At 38.3% G+C, this 18,313-nt stretch overlaps 1 protein-coding gene across 1 annotated transcript in view; it reads left to right on the top strand.

Moving 5' to 3' along the window:
* The window catches only part of Eip63E (cyclin dependent kinase Eip63E), a 123,045-nt gene that overhangs the window by 61,803 nt on the left and 42,929 nt on the right, over nt 1-18,313 (top strand). Inside the window, exons 4-5 of the mRNA XM_089246050.1 lie at nt 3,531-3,780; nt 8,182-8,348. Coding sequence (XP_089102176.1) covers nt 3,531-3,780; nt 8,182-8,348 — 417 coding nt within the window. The remainder of the gene's footprint in view (nt 1-3,530; nt 3,781-8,181; nt 8,349-18,313) is intronic.

Here is an 18,313-nt window from a genome sequence, read left to right as displayed (position 1 = left end):
TGTACGACCCGGAATCACATTATTCAATCCTTAGATATTTCCGAAAAGTTTTATTCAGCTTTTATATTGCCTCTGAAGAAATTATTGATTTTTTCTACGTTCTCGAAAAAAGTTATTCAGCTTTTATACTGCCTTGCAGACATTATTCAGCCTTTGGATATTCTCAAAAAAAGTTATTCAACTTTTATACGGCCCTTGAAGACATTTTTCAATCTTCAGATGTTCTCGGAAAAGTTATTAAGCTGCTTTTATGCTTTATACGGCTCTTAAAGATAGTCTTACTATAGTATTACTCATAAAGCAAAGTCATCTGGGCCCGGCGGAGACCAGATAACTTTTCTTTTAGAGTTCACCTCGGCATAATATCCAGAAAATATCTGTTTCATTGATTTCTTGGGCTGAGAAAAAAAAGCCGTCTTAAGTTATTCAGCTTTTATACTGCCGTGAAGAATCATTCACTTCCTAAAATGTTTCAGAACAAATTATTCAGCTTTGATACGGTCATTGAAGGCATTATTCAATGTAAAGATGTTTTCGAAAAGTGATTCGGTATTTTCGTATGATCCTGAAAGACATTATTGAATATTATTGAATATTTATTGCCCTCCCCTAACGTGTTTATGTTATCTGAGATGTGCTTGTTTCGTGTTCTGGCTGGTGTGCTGCCATCTTTCTTCCATGTTTTGAAGGGAAATTTCAAATGCCGGAATTTTCATGTTATGTATGTATTGCGTTCTGCCTGCTGTTTGCGGGGACACTTTTTTCCAGTAGGAGACCGACCGGCTCACATTCGCTCCTTGCAGTTGAAAAAAACACGTAAAACCAATCTCATCTGATCACCACTGTGCCGACAACATGTGGTAGGGGTTCAGACATGGAAAAAGCAGACAGACATTAATCATGTCTGTCTGTTTATTCCCCCACATCCCACACGAGAGAATGATAAAAGTGTCATGATTTAGAACTTTTACACATCTTCATAATGTCCGAGCTTGTCCCCTGCTACTACTACTAACTCACACGAGTACCTCGTTCACATTCCTCTGCGGAACTTCTAACGAATTGGTACATATTGGAATGTGATTGTTGTGAACCTGACAGAAGTTTGTTTCTGCTTGATGCTTGTTATGTGCAGTGTCGCCGTCTGCTATCGGTTTTCTTAAGTATAAGTGAAGTGTGATGATTGAATAATTGTATCCTGTGTAGGCCTGTTGCTCTCTGTGGCGAGACTTTTTAACGGAAGAGATCGGCCCGCATTTGTACCCCGAAGTTGGAATCCGGACTCTGCTGCAAATCGGCGATATCTTGCAGCAGTGCCCTCTATTGACAAAATTTGTGAAAAAATCAAATCCTGTAAGGTTCGAAATTTACGAGTTACAATTTTTCCATTAGAAATGCATTTTAAAAAGTCAATTTTTTTCACCAACGTTTTCGTTGTTTCCCTTCAAACTTACGAAGTCATTTTCGGCACATCCTGTGCGCAAGTGACCTATCCACAAACAAATTAGAACTTCTGTTCCCATTACATCCAACTCTCTCGATATTGGTCAACACTACGATGGTCACAATTGCATACGGTTTCATTGCAGTTCCGATCCCCTATACTTATTTGAGATGAGAAGGAGCTTCCAACTTAATTCCATCCAGTCTTATTGAGACCATCGTTCATTCGTCGTTCCGAGACACTCTTGACATTCTCCCTCCACGGTCACAACGCGTTCATGTCTGTAGGTCCCTGCAGACCGAGATCATTGGATACCAAACACACTCTTGCCGAAATCGATTCCAGACGAATGTGATATTCCACCAGGTGCGAGCTTCGATGGTCCATGGGCGAGAAGTTTCTTTGATAAAGCTAATGCGTTTATCTAATATCCATTTTTCTCGTCCTTACGTACTCGTACAACATCCATAAAAAGGCTATTAGATGAAAGTTGTTGCCGATATATCATCATCATCTTTCTCACCCCTTTTTCTTGTTAATATAACGTTTCTATACGTGTAATTACACTCGGTGCGAACAACTCTTCTTGTAGAGTAATCGTTTTATTATACACAGTGCGTTTATATTTCTCTTCTTATAACGAAAGTACAGGGTGATTATAATTAATGTTCCCCATACTCCGAGTAGTTTTTCTCAGAAACTGCTTATCCGAATATATCAGTAGATTTATTTATACTATCTAGCTATTTGGCACATTGGTCCAAACGATAGACTGTAGTAAGAGGCTATAGTGGGTTAACAGGTAATTTATATAGAATATTTTATTTGAACCTTTCTGCTTTGGCTAAATTGATGGAGCAGATATGGTGTAAGTTTATGTAGTGCTTTTTTTTTTCTTTGAAAAGATTGGCATATCTATTTATGATTGGTTCTGTTCGACAGTTTTCGACTGTTTAGCACATTTTAATTGCTTATTTATTTTGTGGACCGAGGATAGGAGGGGTTTCGTGTTTTTCTAATTCCATTTCATTGATCCTACGAGTTGCAGGACTTTTTTTTTCTTACTTCTTCTTTTGGAGGAATGGAATTTTTGAGAATCTATTTCATTCATTTTGGTGCCATATTGGCTTTGTAATAATTTTAATATGCATTTTCTGCACCCCGTTGCACTCCTACGTACCATCTCTCTTACGATTTGTGTGTTATGCCTTTATACATTTTGTATGTACGTTATTTGTTTTGTGGGTACATTTGGGGTGCAGCAGTCGTTACAACGTCGAATGTCCATACTTTTGATTTTGCTTTCTTATTATTTTGATCATTTGTGGGGCCGCTGCTCTAGTAAGGAAAGTTAGCGGGATGAGATTCGAATGGATGGAAGGGAATGTGGGAGTAACTGGAATACAGTGGTGACATCGCAGACCGGTGGCGCTTACGTGAAACTTCACTCACTTTCCTTGACCCTTGTTTTTTATATAGCTTAATATAGCGCACGATAAGATAACATGGCATCAATGTAATTGAATAAAAATTCATTCAAAATAGAGAAAACTGTTCAGTTCATGAAATGATGAAAAAAATTAAGAAATTTTATCGACTGAATCTTATTCAAAATTGAATTTTAAAAATGTAAAAAAAATGATAAACCAAGTATTCATGAATGGATCAGAAATTTTTTCGTCATTTTATAAACTAAGCAGTTTTCTTCATTTTAAATCAATTTTTCATTTAATTTCGTTCGTGCCATGTGATTTTATCATGAATAGAAGCTGTTTTTAACGCATATTTTAGGAAACTTGCAAAAACTTGAAGAGTTAGAGATGTGTTAAATTTTGTATTGGTATGGCATAGCAAACGCAATGAAAGATATGGGGTAAAAATTTGAAATAAACCAATGGATAAATAATATTTTTAACAATATTTCTACATTAGATATTTTTGACCATGTTAAAAAGTAGGAGACCTTTTAACCGAAATTTTAGCCCAAAAAAAAACTGAAATGTTATGGTTTAATGACTTATCGCAAAACATGATCAAGTTGTATTTATTTGACATTATTGAAAATTGTCATCTTCTTTGTTTGTAGAATATAGAAGTGTTGATGAACGGTGTCAAGACGAGCCGTACGTCCGACGTTCTGTCCAGCTCTTGCGTCCTGCCAACTCAGCTTTCCGAGCCCGTGGACAACATGTGCTCCCTCCTCGAACCGAACGGAAACGTCCTCCCACCTTCGAACACGAACAATTCAACAGGTGCTGCTTTGATCCGACCTCTGCCCAGAACCAGTTCGAGCCACAGTCACTTGGACAAGTACCTCAAGAAATTTGGAAAATCAGGTAAATACAAGTCATAAACACGTACATACTAAGATTAGGGCCGTCTTAATAGCATCATAGCCCCCCCCCCAGGCCAAGTGATTTTTCGGAGGTCCTCTACCTGGAAAATTCTCAAAAAATTCAAATACTTCTAGTTTTTCTGTGACCCCTTCTTCTTTCGTTAAGACGGCACTGACTAGGGTTGCACAACCTCCGGCAATAGACCAAACGTGTCCAGCCAAAGGGTCACACCCGACCCACGACAGTTGTTTTGGTAGAAAAGTATCAACGCACACAACCGCGATAAATACTTAGGTTGACCATATTTCTTTCATAGAATAACGGGGTCGCTGAAAAAAAAAATGTCCAGGCAAATGAAGTAGCCAATAACAGCCAAACAATTTGTCAAAGGCAATAAATTTGCCAATAACAGTCGAGAAAAATTTCCGAGGCAATTAAAGTTGTCAATTACAGCCAAAAATTGTCGACGGTAAGTTACGTTGCGAATAACAACATAGAAATAAAAAGAAAAGAAAAGTAATGTTGCGAAATATATCGCTAAATATAGCTGAAAAACCATCAATCGCGAAAAATGATGGGTGCATCAAGTCAATATTGTAATCCGCCTATGTTCGATAAATATGTGAGATGGACATATGTACATAACTATAACAATTACGATAATTAGTCATAATTATCATAAAATGTAAGTCATGGAAATGATCCTAATTCTTGATTACAAAAATTCAACTAAGCCTCTTTGAAAATAAGGGGAAAAAACTGGACATTTTATGAAAATAATTGGTATGGGCGAAATTACGATATGGTCACTCGAATTATACACAAGTTTCCGGACCCCGAATGGCAGAAATATCGCGGCATCTGGTCTACGGACGGAAGAGGTTGTGCACCCATATAGCAAATGTCATATTCAAGTCGGCAACTCTTGCCATTTTTCTTCTCCGTAATATGCTCAACGAAAATATTCACGGCCTCCCAGATTGGGCTTCATCTTGGTATTAGAAAGAGAGAGTCATTCACACAATGGACTCTCTCTCTCTCTCTGTGCATTATCAGATTCCGCAACTATATAATAGATGTTTCCTTCCAACACCATTAATTACGTCCAGATAATTTTGTGTCCTCGCTTTCGGCGTCGAGAGAGAGAGAGCTAAAAGAGAGACGAGACCTCCCTCTGGCAAAATCCGATCGGTGTGTGTGTCCTGTCACGACGCCATCTGCGTTTGAAGAGTGTGACAGTCGAGCCAATATCTCGATAAATGGATTTTCACCATTAGTCTCTCTCTCGGTATGAATAGGCATTCACAATAAGCAAATGTTGCATTTCTCTTTCGCACATGCCTATCTGAATCGACATCTTGTTGGACTGATATGAAAACTCCTGGAAAACTCTCGCGGAGTGAGATTCACTGCAGTATTGATATTATTGCTATGAAGCTCACTCACAGGAGCAATGTTTATTTATTTTTTTTTTTGCAACATTAGATATTGAATAATCCCGATGGCTAAAATTCCAGTAAGATGAATAAAATAAAATAAAAAAAACCCAAGGCCGTGTCATTTGGGGGGATCAGGGCGGGGGGGGGGTTGCCGCCCCCCCCCCCCGGCTTTTGAAAATACACTAAAAATGGTACATATATACACAAATATATATATATACGGGGTGATTATAAAAAAACTATGACATATGGGCCCCTAACTATCATACCATTCACAGAAACTGAATGAAATTTTGGCATAAGGTATTTTGAGGTATGCGCTCAAGAATGATATGCAAAACAACAGTGTCACTCTAACAGTTACGGTTACAGTGAGAAAATTTCGAAAATATCAAATGGCAACACCAAGTTTTTTGTATTGGAATGCGATCTCCATACTGAAAAACACTAAATAGCGTTGGAATGGCACCTGTAGCACGAAAATCCCCGGAGCTAGGCAAGGAAAAAGGACTTTGCCGTGCACCAGAGCATTAATGTTCGTTTCATTCGTCACACCGTTTCTTCGGCTGAGATCCCAGCCTGATTAGTCTTCCACAAGGTCATGTGGAAAACACAATAAAATGCTTTATTTCATGCTGCTTCTCTGTTCTTATTGGTTGTCCTCACTTTTAGCCTATCTACCGCCGGGGATTTTCATGCTACAGTTGCCGTTCGAACGCTATTTAGAGTTTTTCACAATGGAGATCACATTCCAATACAAAAAACTTGGTGTTGCCATTTGATATTTTCGAAATTTTCTCACTGTAACCGTAACTGTTAGAGTGACACTGTTGTTTTCCATATCATTCTTGAGCGCATACCTCAAAATACCTTATGCCAAAATTTCATTCAGTTTCTGTGAATGGTATGATAGTTAGGGGCCCATATGTCGGGATAGTTTTTTTATAATCACCCTGTATATACATACATTGAATACATGTTCTTTGCCCCCCCCCCTCCCCGCCGGAAAAAGTTGAAATGAAGTTCCTGAAAAAATCCCAAGAATTCTGGAGTCTCAAACACAAAACTCTAATATACACTGTTTTGCAAAAGTTAGTTATTGGACACAAATTTGTCGTGTGTACATGTAGACGTATGATTTCAATTTAAAAAAATTCCTTGAAAGACGTTCAAAAATTACCCTGGACCAGTTTTGAGAGTGAGAATACAGTATGTCACAATGTAAAAAAAAAATCTAAATTATTATACGGTTCCTCCTTGTCCTCTAACTAACAATTATAAAGTTGTTACCCTGTATGTCCTGAAACCAACAAAAAAAAATTCCAGGTTTCTAAGTGCAATAATCACTTTGATATTTGGATTCTAAAATCTGAGAAAAGTTGTGATTCTAAAAGAACAGAAAAAACTAATGTACTAAACTAACTTCGTTTATGCTGTCCTTTCCGACGGACGGTTGATGAGATAAAGGCCGCATTGACTTACAGGACACCATGTATTTTCCATTTGAAAGAAAAGTCTCCCAACAAAGGGAAAGCAGATGTTCCGTCCCCCAGGGGATAACACCAACCCTGTATTGCAATATACTGTCATTAATGAGTTGGGTTGGAAATGAAGGTGCTATCTATCGCTAAGGTGGTCACCTCAAGCTCGTTAGGAAAATATCTTATTCATATCCTCCCTCGGGCTTGAACCTGGGACCGCGACGGCAACCTTCACGGTGGTGGACGAGCGTCTTACCATCACGCCACTCGGGCGACAAGGATAAATATACTCCTGAATATATAGGGTGATTCAAAACTCAACGAACAAAAACAACAATCGCAGAAATGTACCACTTTTTTGTGCATAACTGTGGATGGTAAGAAAGTACTTTGAGCACTTGGTTGTGAAACTTAACGTGTACACGTACTGTCCTCGTGTAAAGTATCGCTGAATAAAGAGTTTTTCCACCCGTTATTGGCCTGTCATTTCTGCATCTTTTGATGGTCACTTTGGGTGATGATCACTTTGGGGTTTCCGGTCATACATTTTTATGTAATTCTGTTTTGTATTTTCTACCTCCCCTAAAATTTTGTACGTTGAGTTTTGAATCCTCCTACATATTTCAGTGTCACACATAACACACATTCAAAACTTTCCGGCCTGTAGCAGTTAGTTGGAAATTCCCTCCAGAACAACGTTTCTCAACCTTTCTCCAAGGAACCGTTCCAAGGGAACCGTTGCAACGGTTCCCTTGGAAGACTCTCAATGAGTAGTATGTCTTTAATTTTGTATGTACACCACACCTGCGAGCAGTATTCACGAATCCGTCGGACATATGTACAAAAAGTGAAAGTCAGGGTATGCATATCACACTTATTGTACGCCGTACGTATCATATATGCGACTCTATTGGCCCTGCAGATGTATGTTACGATAATGGTCAGTGAAGTTAAGAGAATCGCATAACAAAATACCCAGATCGGAGCGTACGGTCAAGTGTTACAAAACTTCAAGGCCCATCTGATAGCAGACAGGTTCGGTGGGTCTGCCTAGACGCATAGAGCCACTCTTGACGATAGAAATAGGAAGATTGTTCTGGATATATACTCCAACGGAATAGACAAAGGCAGGCAGTCTCTAGGCCCATTGTGTTGTCTGTCGTTGAGAATAGCTTTATATCACCTGCAAATTGTGGAATGGGAAAGACGACTTGAGATATGTCATTAGTGAACAAGGTGAATAGTATAGGGCCCAGCACAGCACAGATCCTTGGATAACGTCGCTTGGTACTGGGTGACTCGCAGACACAGCCCTAGCAACTCGAACACGATGGACTCTGCCTGACAGTAGGACTGTCCTGACAATAATGCCAGGAGCGCTCATATCGGTCATTAGCTTTCTTGTATAATACTTTCTGATCGTGCATATTAAAATGGGTATTATATACGAGATGTGAATGTGATGTTATATTTTCTTGCAGTAAGCGTACTCCGTTCACCAGTCAAGAGACAGTGGTCAGCCGGAGAATGTCACCTCAAGAGGGAACTGTCCAGCGTCAGCGACATCGACGTCAAACCGAAACTTCCGCCTCGTCCAAAATCCGAATTTTTCAACGTCGGTGATCCGAATAAATATTCCAGAAACGAGGTGAGTCCTATCTCAATAATGCAATTGAAGTTCCCACATTACAAATTTCAACCCTATATTTGTCAATGCTGATCTCAAAAGCAACGTGAGTTTTCGTGTATTTCTCAAGGGGGAGGCAATGTATATTTTGAGCTCGTTTCGGCATTGATGCTTTTAAGCAGAGAGAGAGAGAGAGAGAGAGTTCATTGTAATTCATAAACATTTGATTTTTACTTGTGAGTTCTTCATGAAGTATCTATAATTATCAGCAGAATGGCTCAATGGTACACACGTCTCCTATTTTTTGACAAGCCAGGAAATGATTATTTCTGACCCTTGCATTTTTATGGGGAAATATCGTGTGTCGGGGAGACATATTGCTGTGCATCTTTCAACAATGATAAACAAGTAAGTTGGCAAACAATAAATGCCATTTTTAAACTATTCAAATATATGCAAATCGTATACGTAAATGCAGGGTGTTGTCTGAAGTGCAAAATCCCCCTATTTTTCAAATACAGACATTGTTTTTGCTATATCCTAGCATACAGGGTACCTCATATGCCTAATGCATAACCCCCTTAATTTTTTTTTTCTTCTGGATATGTCAATGCTTGCCAATTAAAGAGTTAAAGAAACTGTTCCGATATGAGCCTGATCTCATTTTCCAGAGATTCCGACGTATTTACCGATCTTGTCTCACACAAATATGAGCAATTAACACGACAGCTAAGATAACCGCAAAAAAGTCCCTAATGTTCCTGCGCATGGGCATTAAAATTTTCAATGCTCCTATCAGGTTTCAGTACGGGGAGCTGTGAGCTTCATCCCTTACTTTTTTTTTTCCTATTTTTGTTGAAACCCGAATCCCATGGGATGTTCGCTGCTGTAACATCTTAAATGGCTGTAAAATGTCACCGTACGTATTTCCCAACCCCTAGTTCCTTATTCTTCCGGTTGGGAAGGTATCGAATTTTGATTGGATCAACACCTGTTGCCATTCCTCCCCTTCCGGAGAAGAACTTTCATCTTCTCCAACCCATCTATTTTCATCTCCAGGAGATTAGGGATCGAAGTGAGGGGAAACCTGATGCTCTCTCTCTCTCTCGCACACACACACACTCTCTCTCTCAGCCCTCTTAACGCCCTTCTTTGATGTTGTTTATCCCTTTTTCCAACGTCTAGAAGCATCATTCTGTAGGAAGGTTCTTTGGGTAACGAAGAATCTTCGAGAACTTCAAGGAAGACTATTTTGCTTCCCGTACAAGTACGCCATTGCCGAAATAATGTTCAAGCACGATACGTACAGACGTATAATTCCCTTACCTCTGAACGGAGGCAAAAAGTGGATTGCCTATAACGGAGATGGACCGCGGTTGTGCTCGGTTTAGAAGAAATATAGATGTAACTGAGAGCAGGACCTGTTTTCTTATAAGTTAGGGGCCCTGGATAAATATGAATTTTTTGGGCCCTTTATATTCAGGGTTGTAAGGAAAGTCACTAGTCCACATTTTACTGATGAACCATTGATCACAGGGACAACAAGCCAATGAGGGAAAATGTGGTCCAGGACCTGGCGACGGAGGAGGGCTCATCCGAGTCAACAAGCCAAGAAAGAAAGACGCGTGGTCCAGGACCTGGCCTGGCCACGGCGGAGGCTCACCCGAGGCAACAAGCCAATGAGGGGAAAACGTGGTTCAGGACCTGGCGCTTGGCTACAGAGGAAAAACAAAGGGTTCAAGCTGAATAGAGTTAAAAAGGCAGCAGAGGAGCTCATCGGAACAAATTGTATACTGTATAATAGAAATATTTAAATCTGTAGATACTTTTTTTTTAATAATGTGTTCCAATTTTTTTTTAATTCAATGTTCATGTATTTTACATTTTTGTATGCATAATAATAAAGCACCCGACACTACCCAGCTCCCTGAACCGGGGCAATGGCTAAAATTGACAATGGTCGATAGAGCCTGGACGGTGCACGGTATGAAATTAAAAATGAAATGATCACAGGGACACTTCCAATTACAAAAAAGTAAATAACTTGTAGACCTCAGGTATTACAAATACATACAAATACCACGCCACAACAGGCAAATTGCCCAACGAGGTGGCTGACTTAAGATGGTATGTCATTCATATTTCAAAGGACTGTACAGTTAATAAAATATAACTTCTTATACGGAAAACTTGTGCTCAAAAACCCAATCAGAATGTTGTTGCCCTATCTCTTTTGAAGCCAATAAAAAAAAATTCTACGTGTCCAAGTGCAATATTCACTGAGATATTTGAATTAAAAATTGGGAAAGCACAGCATAAACGAAGGAAAGAAGCGTTGTCCGGGGAAATGTTGATGTATTTAAATTTTGAAAGTTATTTGGGTAATTTTTTTCTAATTGGAAGTATGCCTCTAGAATCAACGGTTCGCCAGTAACTTTTCGGCAATGAGAAAATAGCTATGCACCCTGTGCCGTGTTCTTTGAAGCAAAGGCATGGGGAGGGGAGGGGGGCGGGATGCCCATAATACAAAAGGCAGCCAATTTCGGGATCTTAAAAATTTAAGAGCCCGGAGCACGTTTCCCGTTTACCCATGCGAGAAACAGGCCCTGCCTGAGAGTCACTTGTAAAGAAGCAAATGAGTATTTCTCTCTGAAGCTTAAAAATAATTTTTTAGTTAGTGCTTCCATCTGTATTTCAAACTGGGAGTGAAGTGTAATGGTTGAATATTTTTACCGTTGAGAGGGTCTGTTGCTGTCTATGGTGAAACTTTCTAATTGGTGGCTTGCATTGGTGCTTCGAAGACGGGAAACCATCGCCATCATTTTCTCGATCAAGTTTTATAAATTTTGGAATGTAGTGCATATTATTAAACATTCCGAAATTATGTTACAACAGAGAGATTTCGTAGATGTTGTGTTTGTGGGGCTATGAGGATTTTGGCTTGTCCGGACCATACCGTGTTCGCATAGTGAATCGTCATCACAAATATCACTCGGAGTTTGTATGTACTCGTACATTGTCATCAGATCACTTTGTATTTCACTATGTGCAAATTTCCATCCAATACCTAACTTATGTAAAATAATGTATATTACAGTTTTGTGTTTTGAGATTTCAGACTTCTAGGATTTTTTTTTCATCTTACTGGGATTTTAGCAGTCGGGATTATTCAATATCTAATGTTGTAAAAAATACATTGCTCCTGTAAGTGACCTTCATAGCAAAAACATCAATACTGCAGTGAATCTCACTGAAAGTTTTACAGGCGCTTTCATATCAGCCCAACAAGATGTGGATTCAGATGGGGACGATTAGAGCTATCGCCCACTCCAGAGACGGAATGTCTCGGGAAAATTTTCTGTCCCGTAAAATACGGGATGATCTCACAAAAATATACAATTAGTCACTCCTCTTGATACATCAATCTGGATTCGTGTTAGCATGAAATTCGAATTTGATGCGTTTTGATTTCACTAAAACCGTATCATCTCGTTATATTATAATTGCCATCACAATTAAAAACTTTCTATGAATTTATGACGATTCTGGTATTAACGTAAACTGACTTTTATTTTCACTGTAACAAAACAAATATTGCAGTTATTGTGAAGGGGGAATTACAAAATTTGCAACTCGCTGAAATCCACACCCATGTCTGACTATCTCACATTTCCAACATCATGACATACGGTTAAATTTCTCAAATTGCGCCAGTTTATATATTCAATTGCTTGGAACAATGACCATTAAAAGTAATCAACATCGAACCAATGTCACTAATTCAGAGCAAAAAACGGGACGGAGAGGAAACTGAGTTTTACATCACAATCTTTCCTTGTTTTGTTTGAAATCGTACAATTGTAGTATCATTGAAAATAGATTGATGTATGTGATGGGTTTTATAAAAAATAAACACTTTTTGATCATTTTATAAATGTGTGGACATGGACAGGGCTTTCATAATTCAAACTTTCCATACTATATACCAATGGTTCTTATTCGGGGATTCTAGGGCAGGATTTCCGTTTCGAGGGCCAGATGAATCCCGCGAAAGTTGTTCCCATAGGAAAGTATCAATGTGCCCACGACACTATAAATGCCTAGGACCCAATTTCCTTTATAAAAATACGGGATATCACAATTCATACGGGTTATCACCAATTATCGCCAAAAAAAAAATTGTGAAACGTAAGTAAAGCTGCCAATTACAGCCAAAAGACATTTTAAAACAAAGTGAAGTTGCCCCCCCCCCAAATCACGGACAAAAAACTTTTCGAATTCAAGTAAAGTTGCAAATTTTAGCGAGAAAAATTGTCGAAAACAATGATGTTTATAAGTCATATAAAAATTATCTTAATTTTTTTTATCTCAAAAATCCAAGTAAACCTCGTTGAAAATGAGGAAGAAACAACACATTTTATGAAAAAATTATGGTCATAATTAAACGGGAATCTCCCGTAAAATACATATGTCAGCACCACACACACATACAAGACAATATCGTCCACGTTCAAAAAATTAAGACAATACCACCCACGACCGGTAGAATTGCCGCATATCTGTCCCGCAGACTGGAAAGGTTGTGCCCCCCCCCCCCCCGTTCAAGGAAATCCATGAGTTTCGATGAGAAAATAATTTACTCATCGTTTTTTCTTTTTTATTATTATTATATGTTTAATATTAATTCCGGAGAGGTGTCCGTGCCCTTCATTTTATTGAGGGGGTCCCTTCCTTTAATTGGTACAAAAGGTCTGTGGAACAAAAGGGTTAAGGACCTCTGCTATTTAAATTTTGGCTTGGTAGCATTATTTGTAAGAGTCGTTTTTTTAAATCAATTTCGAATCATTCTCTCAGAAAATTTAATACTTTTCTTCTCCATTGCTTTCTAACCTATCGTCCAAAAAAATCTCATTTCCTGGGAAAATGCCAGGAAAATAATCTATTCCCATTTTCCCTGAATGCTTTGTGCTACATTTCTAACTTATTCATGAAGATATTCGCTGGTTCAAGTCCAAGAGAAAAATTGATAAAAACGTGTTTAAAGGCTTCTACGGCTCCATTTCAAACATAATTTGTATTCCTTCATGAAAGAAATATCAGGTTGCACCTGCTATAATATTCCAACCAGTGTTCACCAATACTCATCTAGATGCGTAATTGATGCATCAAAAGACTCGATTTTATTCAGAATTCCGTCAAAGAGTGAAAATACACCTCAATTAATCCTCTTATATTTTAGGTAATTGTTTTTTCAATAGAGCTCACTGATAAAAGAAATTACCCCTTGTAATTTTAAAGAGGAGTGAAATAACTCTTCAAAATAATTATTTTTTGGATAAAAGTGATTTCAATCTTTTAAGTTTAATGACTGTTTCTGAAATAAACTGAAGTTTTAGTCTTACCATTTCCAGAACACAGCGGTTTAAAACCTTCCAGACATTGCTGGAAAGATTTTAACTTCCCATGAAGCCCACGGGCTACCACGCCAAGTCATAATTTATAATTGTTATACAGTAGTGAATCCCGATTAACGAGGACTTTATGAGTGCAGTGATGTCTTAACCTATTGGCTAAAGCGGCCATTAGTAAAACGAAGGGGGGCTTCAAATAATTGAAGATTTTTATTTATTCTGAAATTATTTCTTTCAGTTAATTTTGAAATAATTTCTTTCGGTTAGAGTTCTGAAATTAGTTCTTACTTTAATCTGAAATTATTGCTTTCAGTAATTCTGAAATTATTATTTTTCTTATTAATTATGAATTTCCATCAATTCTGGAATTTCTTCTCTCACTAATTCTGACATTATTTCTGACACTATTTTCTTTCGATCAAGGGTTTTCTAAGCATTTCTGTAAATATTGTGTGTGTGTGCGAGTTTGTTCGTTTGTTTTTGTATGGCGATGGTAATGTGCCACAATTAATGTATTTACGTATTTAATCGTCATTTAATGATTTTTAGCCATTTCCAAAAAAATGGTCGGCAGGCCATGTAAAAAAAGCTTCACGAAACATGCGTTGAAACCCCCCCCCCCCGTGCGCCTAGAATAAATATCTTTTATACACATTTGAGTTCGTATTTTTCCGATTTCATACCCAAATGCTTTTAATGTGACATTAAACATCACAATATGCTTTAAGAATATTAATATTGAAAGTTTTAGATAAAATTTAGAGCATGGAAATCGACGTAGAAAGTCTGGAATTTCTTAGACAAACTTTCTGAAACCATTCTTATCCAATCTGATCACTTGTCAAACCTCACAAAACTCTTTCTCTCTATCCGGATTCCTTCTCCTCCTTTTCCTCCCGCGATCTTGACATACCATATATATTTCTCTTATCTTATCCCCGACTTCCAACAAAAGCCATTCAAATTTGATTTTCCCCTTGAAAGCTGTTCCTTCAAGAAGCGAATTACTCCTAGAGAGGTCCTTAAAGGTACCTTCCGAAAGGTAGCAAAACATATATATCTATATATAAAAAAAGTCCCTACTCTTGTTTTCTATTTCTTCCCCCCTTTAGGGATTGCAGATAGACATTTACGATCACATATTCCTCGCTCCTATCCCCTTTTTTTTTACTTTTGGTTGTTTTTATGGCAGTAGTAGATGAAATTGGTTGGAAGTGGTCTCAGAAATTGTGGTGACAGCTTTTATAGTCCAATCAATCCTAATTTCGGTACCATTTCGATAGTTGCCCCTGCTACCTTCGGGAAGTAGTTGGTTGGCCATTCAATTTTAGTGCCAGGTGTGCGTCCTGGGACTTGACATGGTTATGTGAGAGAGAGAAATATTGGCTTTGTGATGTGAAAGCTTTATTGTGCGTGAGTGAGAGAGATCGGGGGGAATAGACCCTCCTAGAGGACGACTGGAAATCTCTTTCATATGGAACTGTCTTTTTTCATGGCAATCAAAACAGTCAAATTGAATGCCTGTAATAATAAATTTGGATCTCCTTATACTTATGTCAAATAGTCTACCGAAAAAGCCAAAATTCAGTAATGATTTCTTTAAAGCGCCCATGCATGAAAATTTATTTATCCATGCCGCAATGTTCCGTAGTGTGGAAGATATCGAAACGAAGAGGGGGCATTGAAACTGGCTTAGGCATGATAAGCACCTTACAGTTTCTCTGAACATATCACACGAATGTGTTTGAAAAAAACGTAGACATCAAGTGGTTTATTTAATTTTTTCATAAAGCCTAATTCGCATACTATAACCGTAAGAAATTGCGATTCTCTGGGATCGGCTTATCCTATAAATCAATGGTTTTTAACCAGTGAGAAATTGACTACGCAAAAGTTCAAAACATATGTTTAATATGATTATCTCACAGTGATTCCGAAGATCTCCATAAGGACCAAAAAATTTGGAAACACTGCACTGAAATCAGTAGACGTACGAATCTTTATCCACTTATTGACCAGTTTACCTCGTGTCTATCATTGAAGTTATTGACATGGGATCTTCGTTAGTCCCCTATTCAAGAGGTCTACGTCCCCTTTATCATAGGTTCATAGCCCAAAGTGTGTCACATAATCCCATGAATATTGGTCTTCATTAATATATGCAAAACTGTGCTACTGCATCACACAAGGTGTCAGGCATAAGCAGAAGCAAAGACAGCAAAAAAAAAAATTTCTTATGCCTTAACCCTTTAAGAGGCAATTAGAAATCACTAAAGCCCCCCCCCCCCCATCAACATCCCATATGCTTTTTAATGAATTACGTTTTCTTCCGAATTTCAGCAAGTGCAAACTTAGAGGTATAGGGAAAAGTTTTTCATTAAGAAAACAACCTTACAAAATATCTGGGTTTGTCAATGCTAAAATAAGAGGCTTTTATGAAGACGAGCTATCGCGTCATTGTCGCTCAAAGGGTTATTTAAATCGACATTGCAGAGTTACGAAAAAATATTTTTCGAGCCAGGTTCAACAAATAAACCTTGCAGTGGCATTGCAAGAAAGATTTCAATTAAACCTTTTTTTAAACAACTTGGTAGTCACATGATACGAGTCTTGCTAATCTCTTCGGACTCATTTTTCTGCCCACAATAGTGATGATGAGATGTCATATATATAAGACACTCTCCTTCCCTGTTCATATCGTACCATACGCGCCACACAGCGGTGAATATAGAATTAAATGACAAACGTAGTGAGTGTAAAGTAAATTCGTATAAGAGAGACTAGGATTATATAGAAACCCTTGACAATAATCCCAATACTTCTTCCCCTGTACTAAAGCCTTCGACCACTGGTCAAAAAAGCTTCAGCGAGTGAGGTCAAATGAAGTGTCAAGAAAGGAAAAAAAAATCGAAATATAGATTATCCTTCTCTCTTTCTCTCCCTTTTCCAAGGTATCGGCCATACTTCTCGATGTCACTTGCCACATAGCGAGAGGAGAAGTTTTTCCACTTGAAATATTGACGGACATTTACCTTTTGGAAACCCACTATGGATACCTTCCGTTGCCTTCGAGGGTGATTTCGAGAGAGTGTGTGTAGGGAGAACTGAAAAACGGTTCCAGCGACAGGAAACACGAAATGACCATCAGAATAGACTCACTCTCTTCTTGACCACGACCCTTTTCCCTTCCAAAACAGGCGTGGTCTCTATTTTCCCGGGATATCTGAGGGGGAGAAAAAACGTATTTTTTTCTGAAGTTCCTGGAAACAGAGTGTATGTGTGTTCGTGAAATATCACCCGAAACTATTCATTTTTGAAAGACCTTTTCCTCCCGTTGCTGAATAAAACACTCCGGATAAAGTAGTTAAGACTCTTATTTGGGCTGCAGGTAGTCTTTGAGTCTTCGAGCCTGAGCGTAAACTTGCCAATTAAAATCCTTCGATACTGTTTGGTTCATTTTCTCTCATCAAAGGGGTATTTTACGACCTCACAGGGGACTGTTATTTAAATACTTACATGCTTAGAACGATTCTAAATGGTACGTTGTGGACGAAAAGCCCATGACACGTTTAAAAAAAATTAAAAATTCAACCAATTGACATAAAGTGTGTTTCGCACTAAAATACACACCGTGGTGTGTATATAGTTTTTTTTTCTTTTATAAAGAAGTTGTTCAAATTTTAGTTTACGGCTGGCACTATATCATGAATAACTTGGCAGAAACTGTGACGCAAACAGTGCACTACTACTGCTACATTCAAAAAGTTCCGAGATTTATTTTGTTATGGAAGAATGAATACAGATACGCCAAATAACAGCATGTTTAATTGGCATTGCTTTCGAAATAACTACCCTGTGTAATTATGCATTTTTGTCATTGTTCTTACAAAGATTTAAATTCGGATAGCAAGCCTTTCTTTTTCCACATGCTCCAGTATCTCTGTTGTTGGCCAACTTCGAGGGGAAGTGTGAGCCAATCTTCCCGTTAAAAAGTCTTGCCCCCAGAGAGCAACAGGTCTACAACGGTACAATTTTTTATATTCAATCATTACAATTCTTCACTCATAGTTAGAAAAATTGATGGTATATGGCAGCACTACACATGACGAGCATTAGAGGAACAATCTTCACGTTAGGCTAACAACACGTACAAGCACATTCTGGCATGTACCAATTCGTTAGAAATTCCGTAGTGGAATGTGGAATCCAACGGAAAAAAGCAAAAAGTCATATGGGGCAAAATCACGGGAATAATTTATTTGTGACGGTGTCGGAATGTGATGTTTTGACAGGTAATCTGGCACCATGTGGGACATGTAAGATGAAGCACCCACGACTTGGCCTCTCAAAGATCTGTTTGCTTGCATCTCACCGAATCATGCAGACGTTTATGGACTCGCAGGTCTCCCCTGGTGTCAAATTAACTCTCTGTAAAAACATCACATTCTGATACTTTCACAACAAGCTAGATCCTGATCTTGTCCCAGAAAACTGCTACCGCAGGGAGTCCCACATCAAGGGGTTAGCGCACCAACTTCACGATGAGTACAAAAACAAGCTTGCCGTTCGGTATCG

This window comes from Pholcus phalangioides, unplaced genomic scaffold (assembly GCF_987345545.1).
Source record: "Pholcus phalangioides strain wild (caught in Gottingen) unplaced genomic scaffold, Ppha-v1.0 ptg000016l_1, whole genome shotgun sequence".
In the NCBI taxonomy this organism is placed as follows: domain Eukaryota; kingdom Metazoa; phylum Arthropoda; class Arachnida; order Araneae; family Pholcidae; genus Pholcus; species Pholcus phalangioides.
This window is presented reverse-complemented; position numbering and strand designations above follow the sequence as displayed.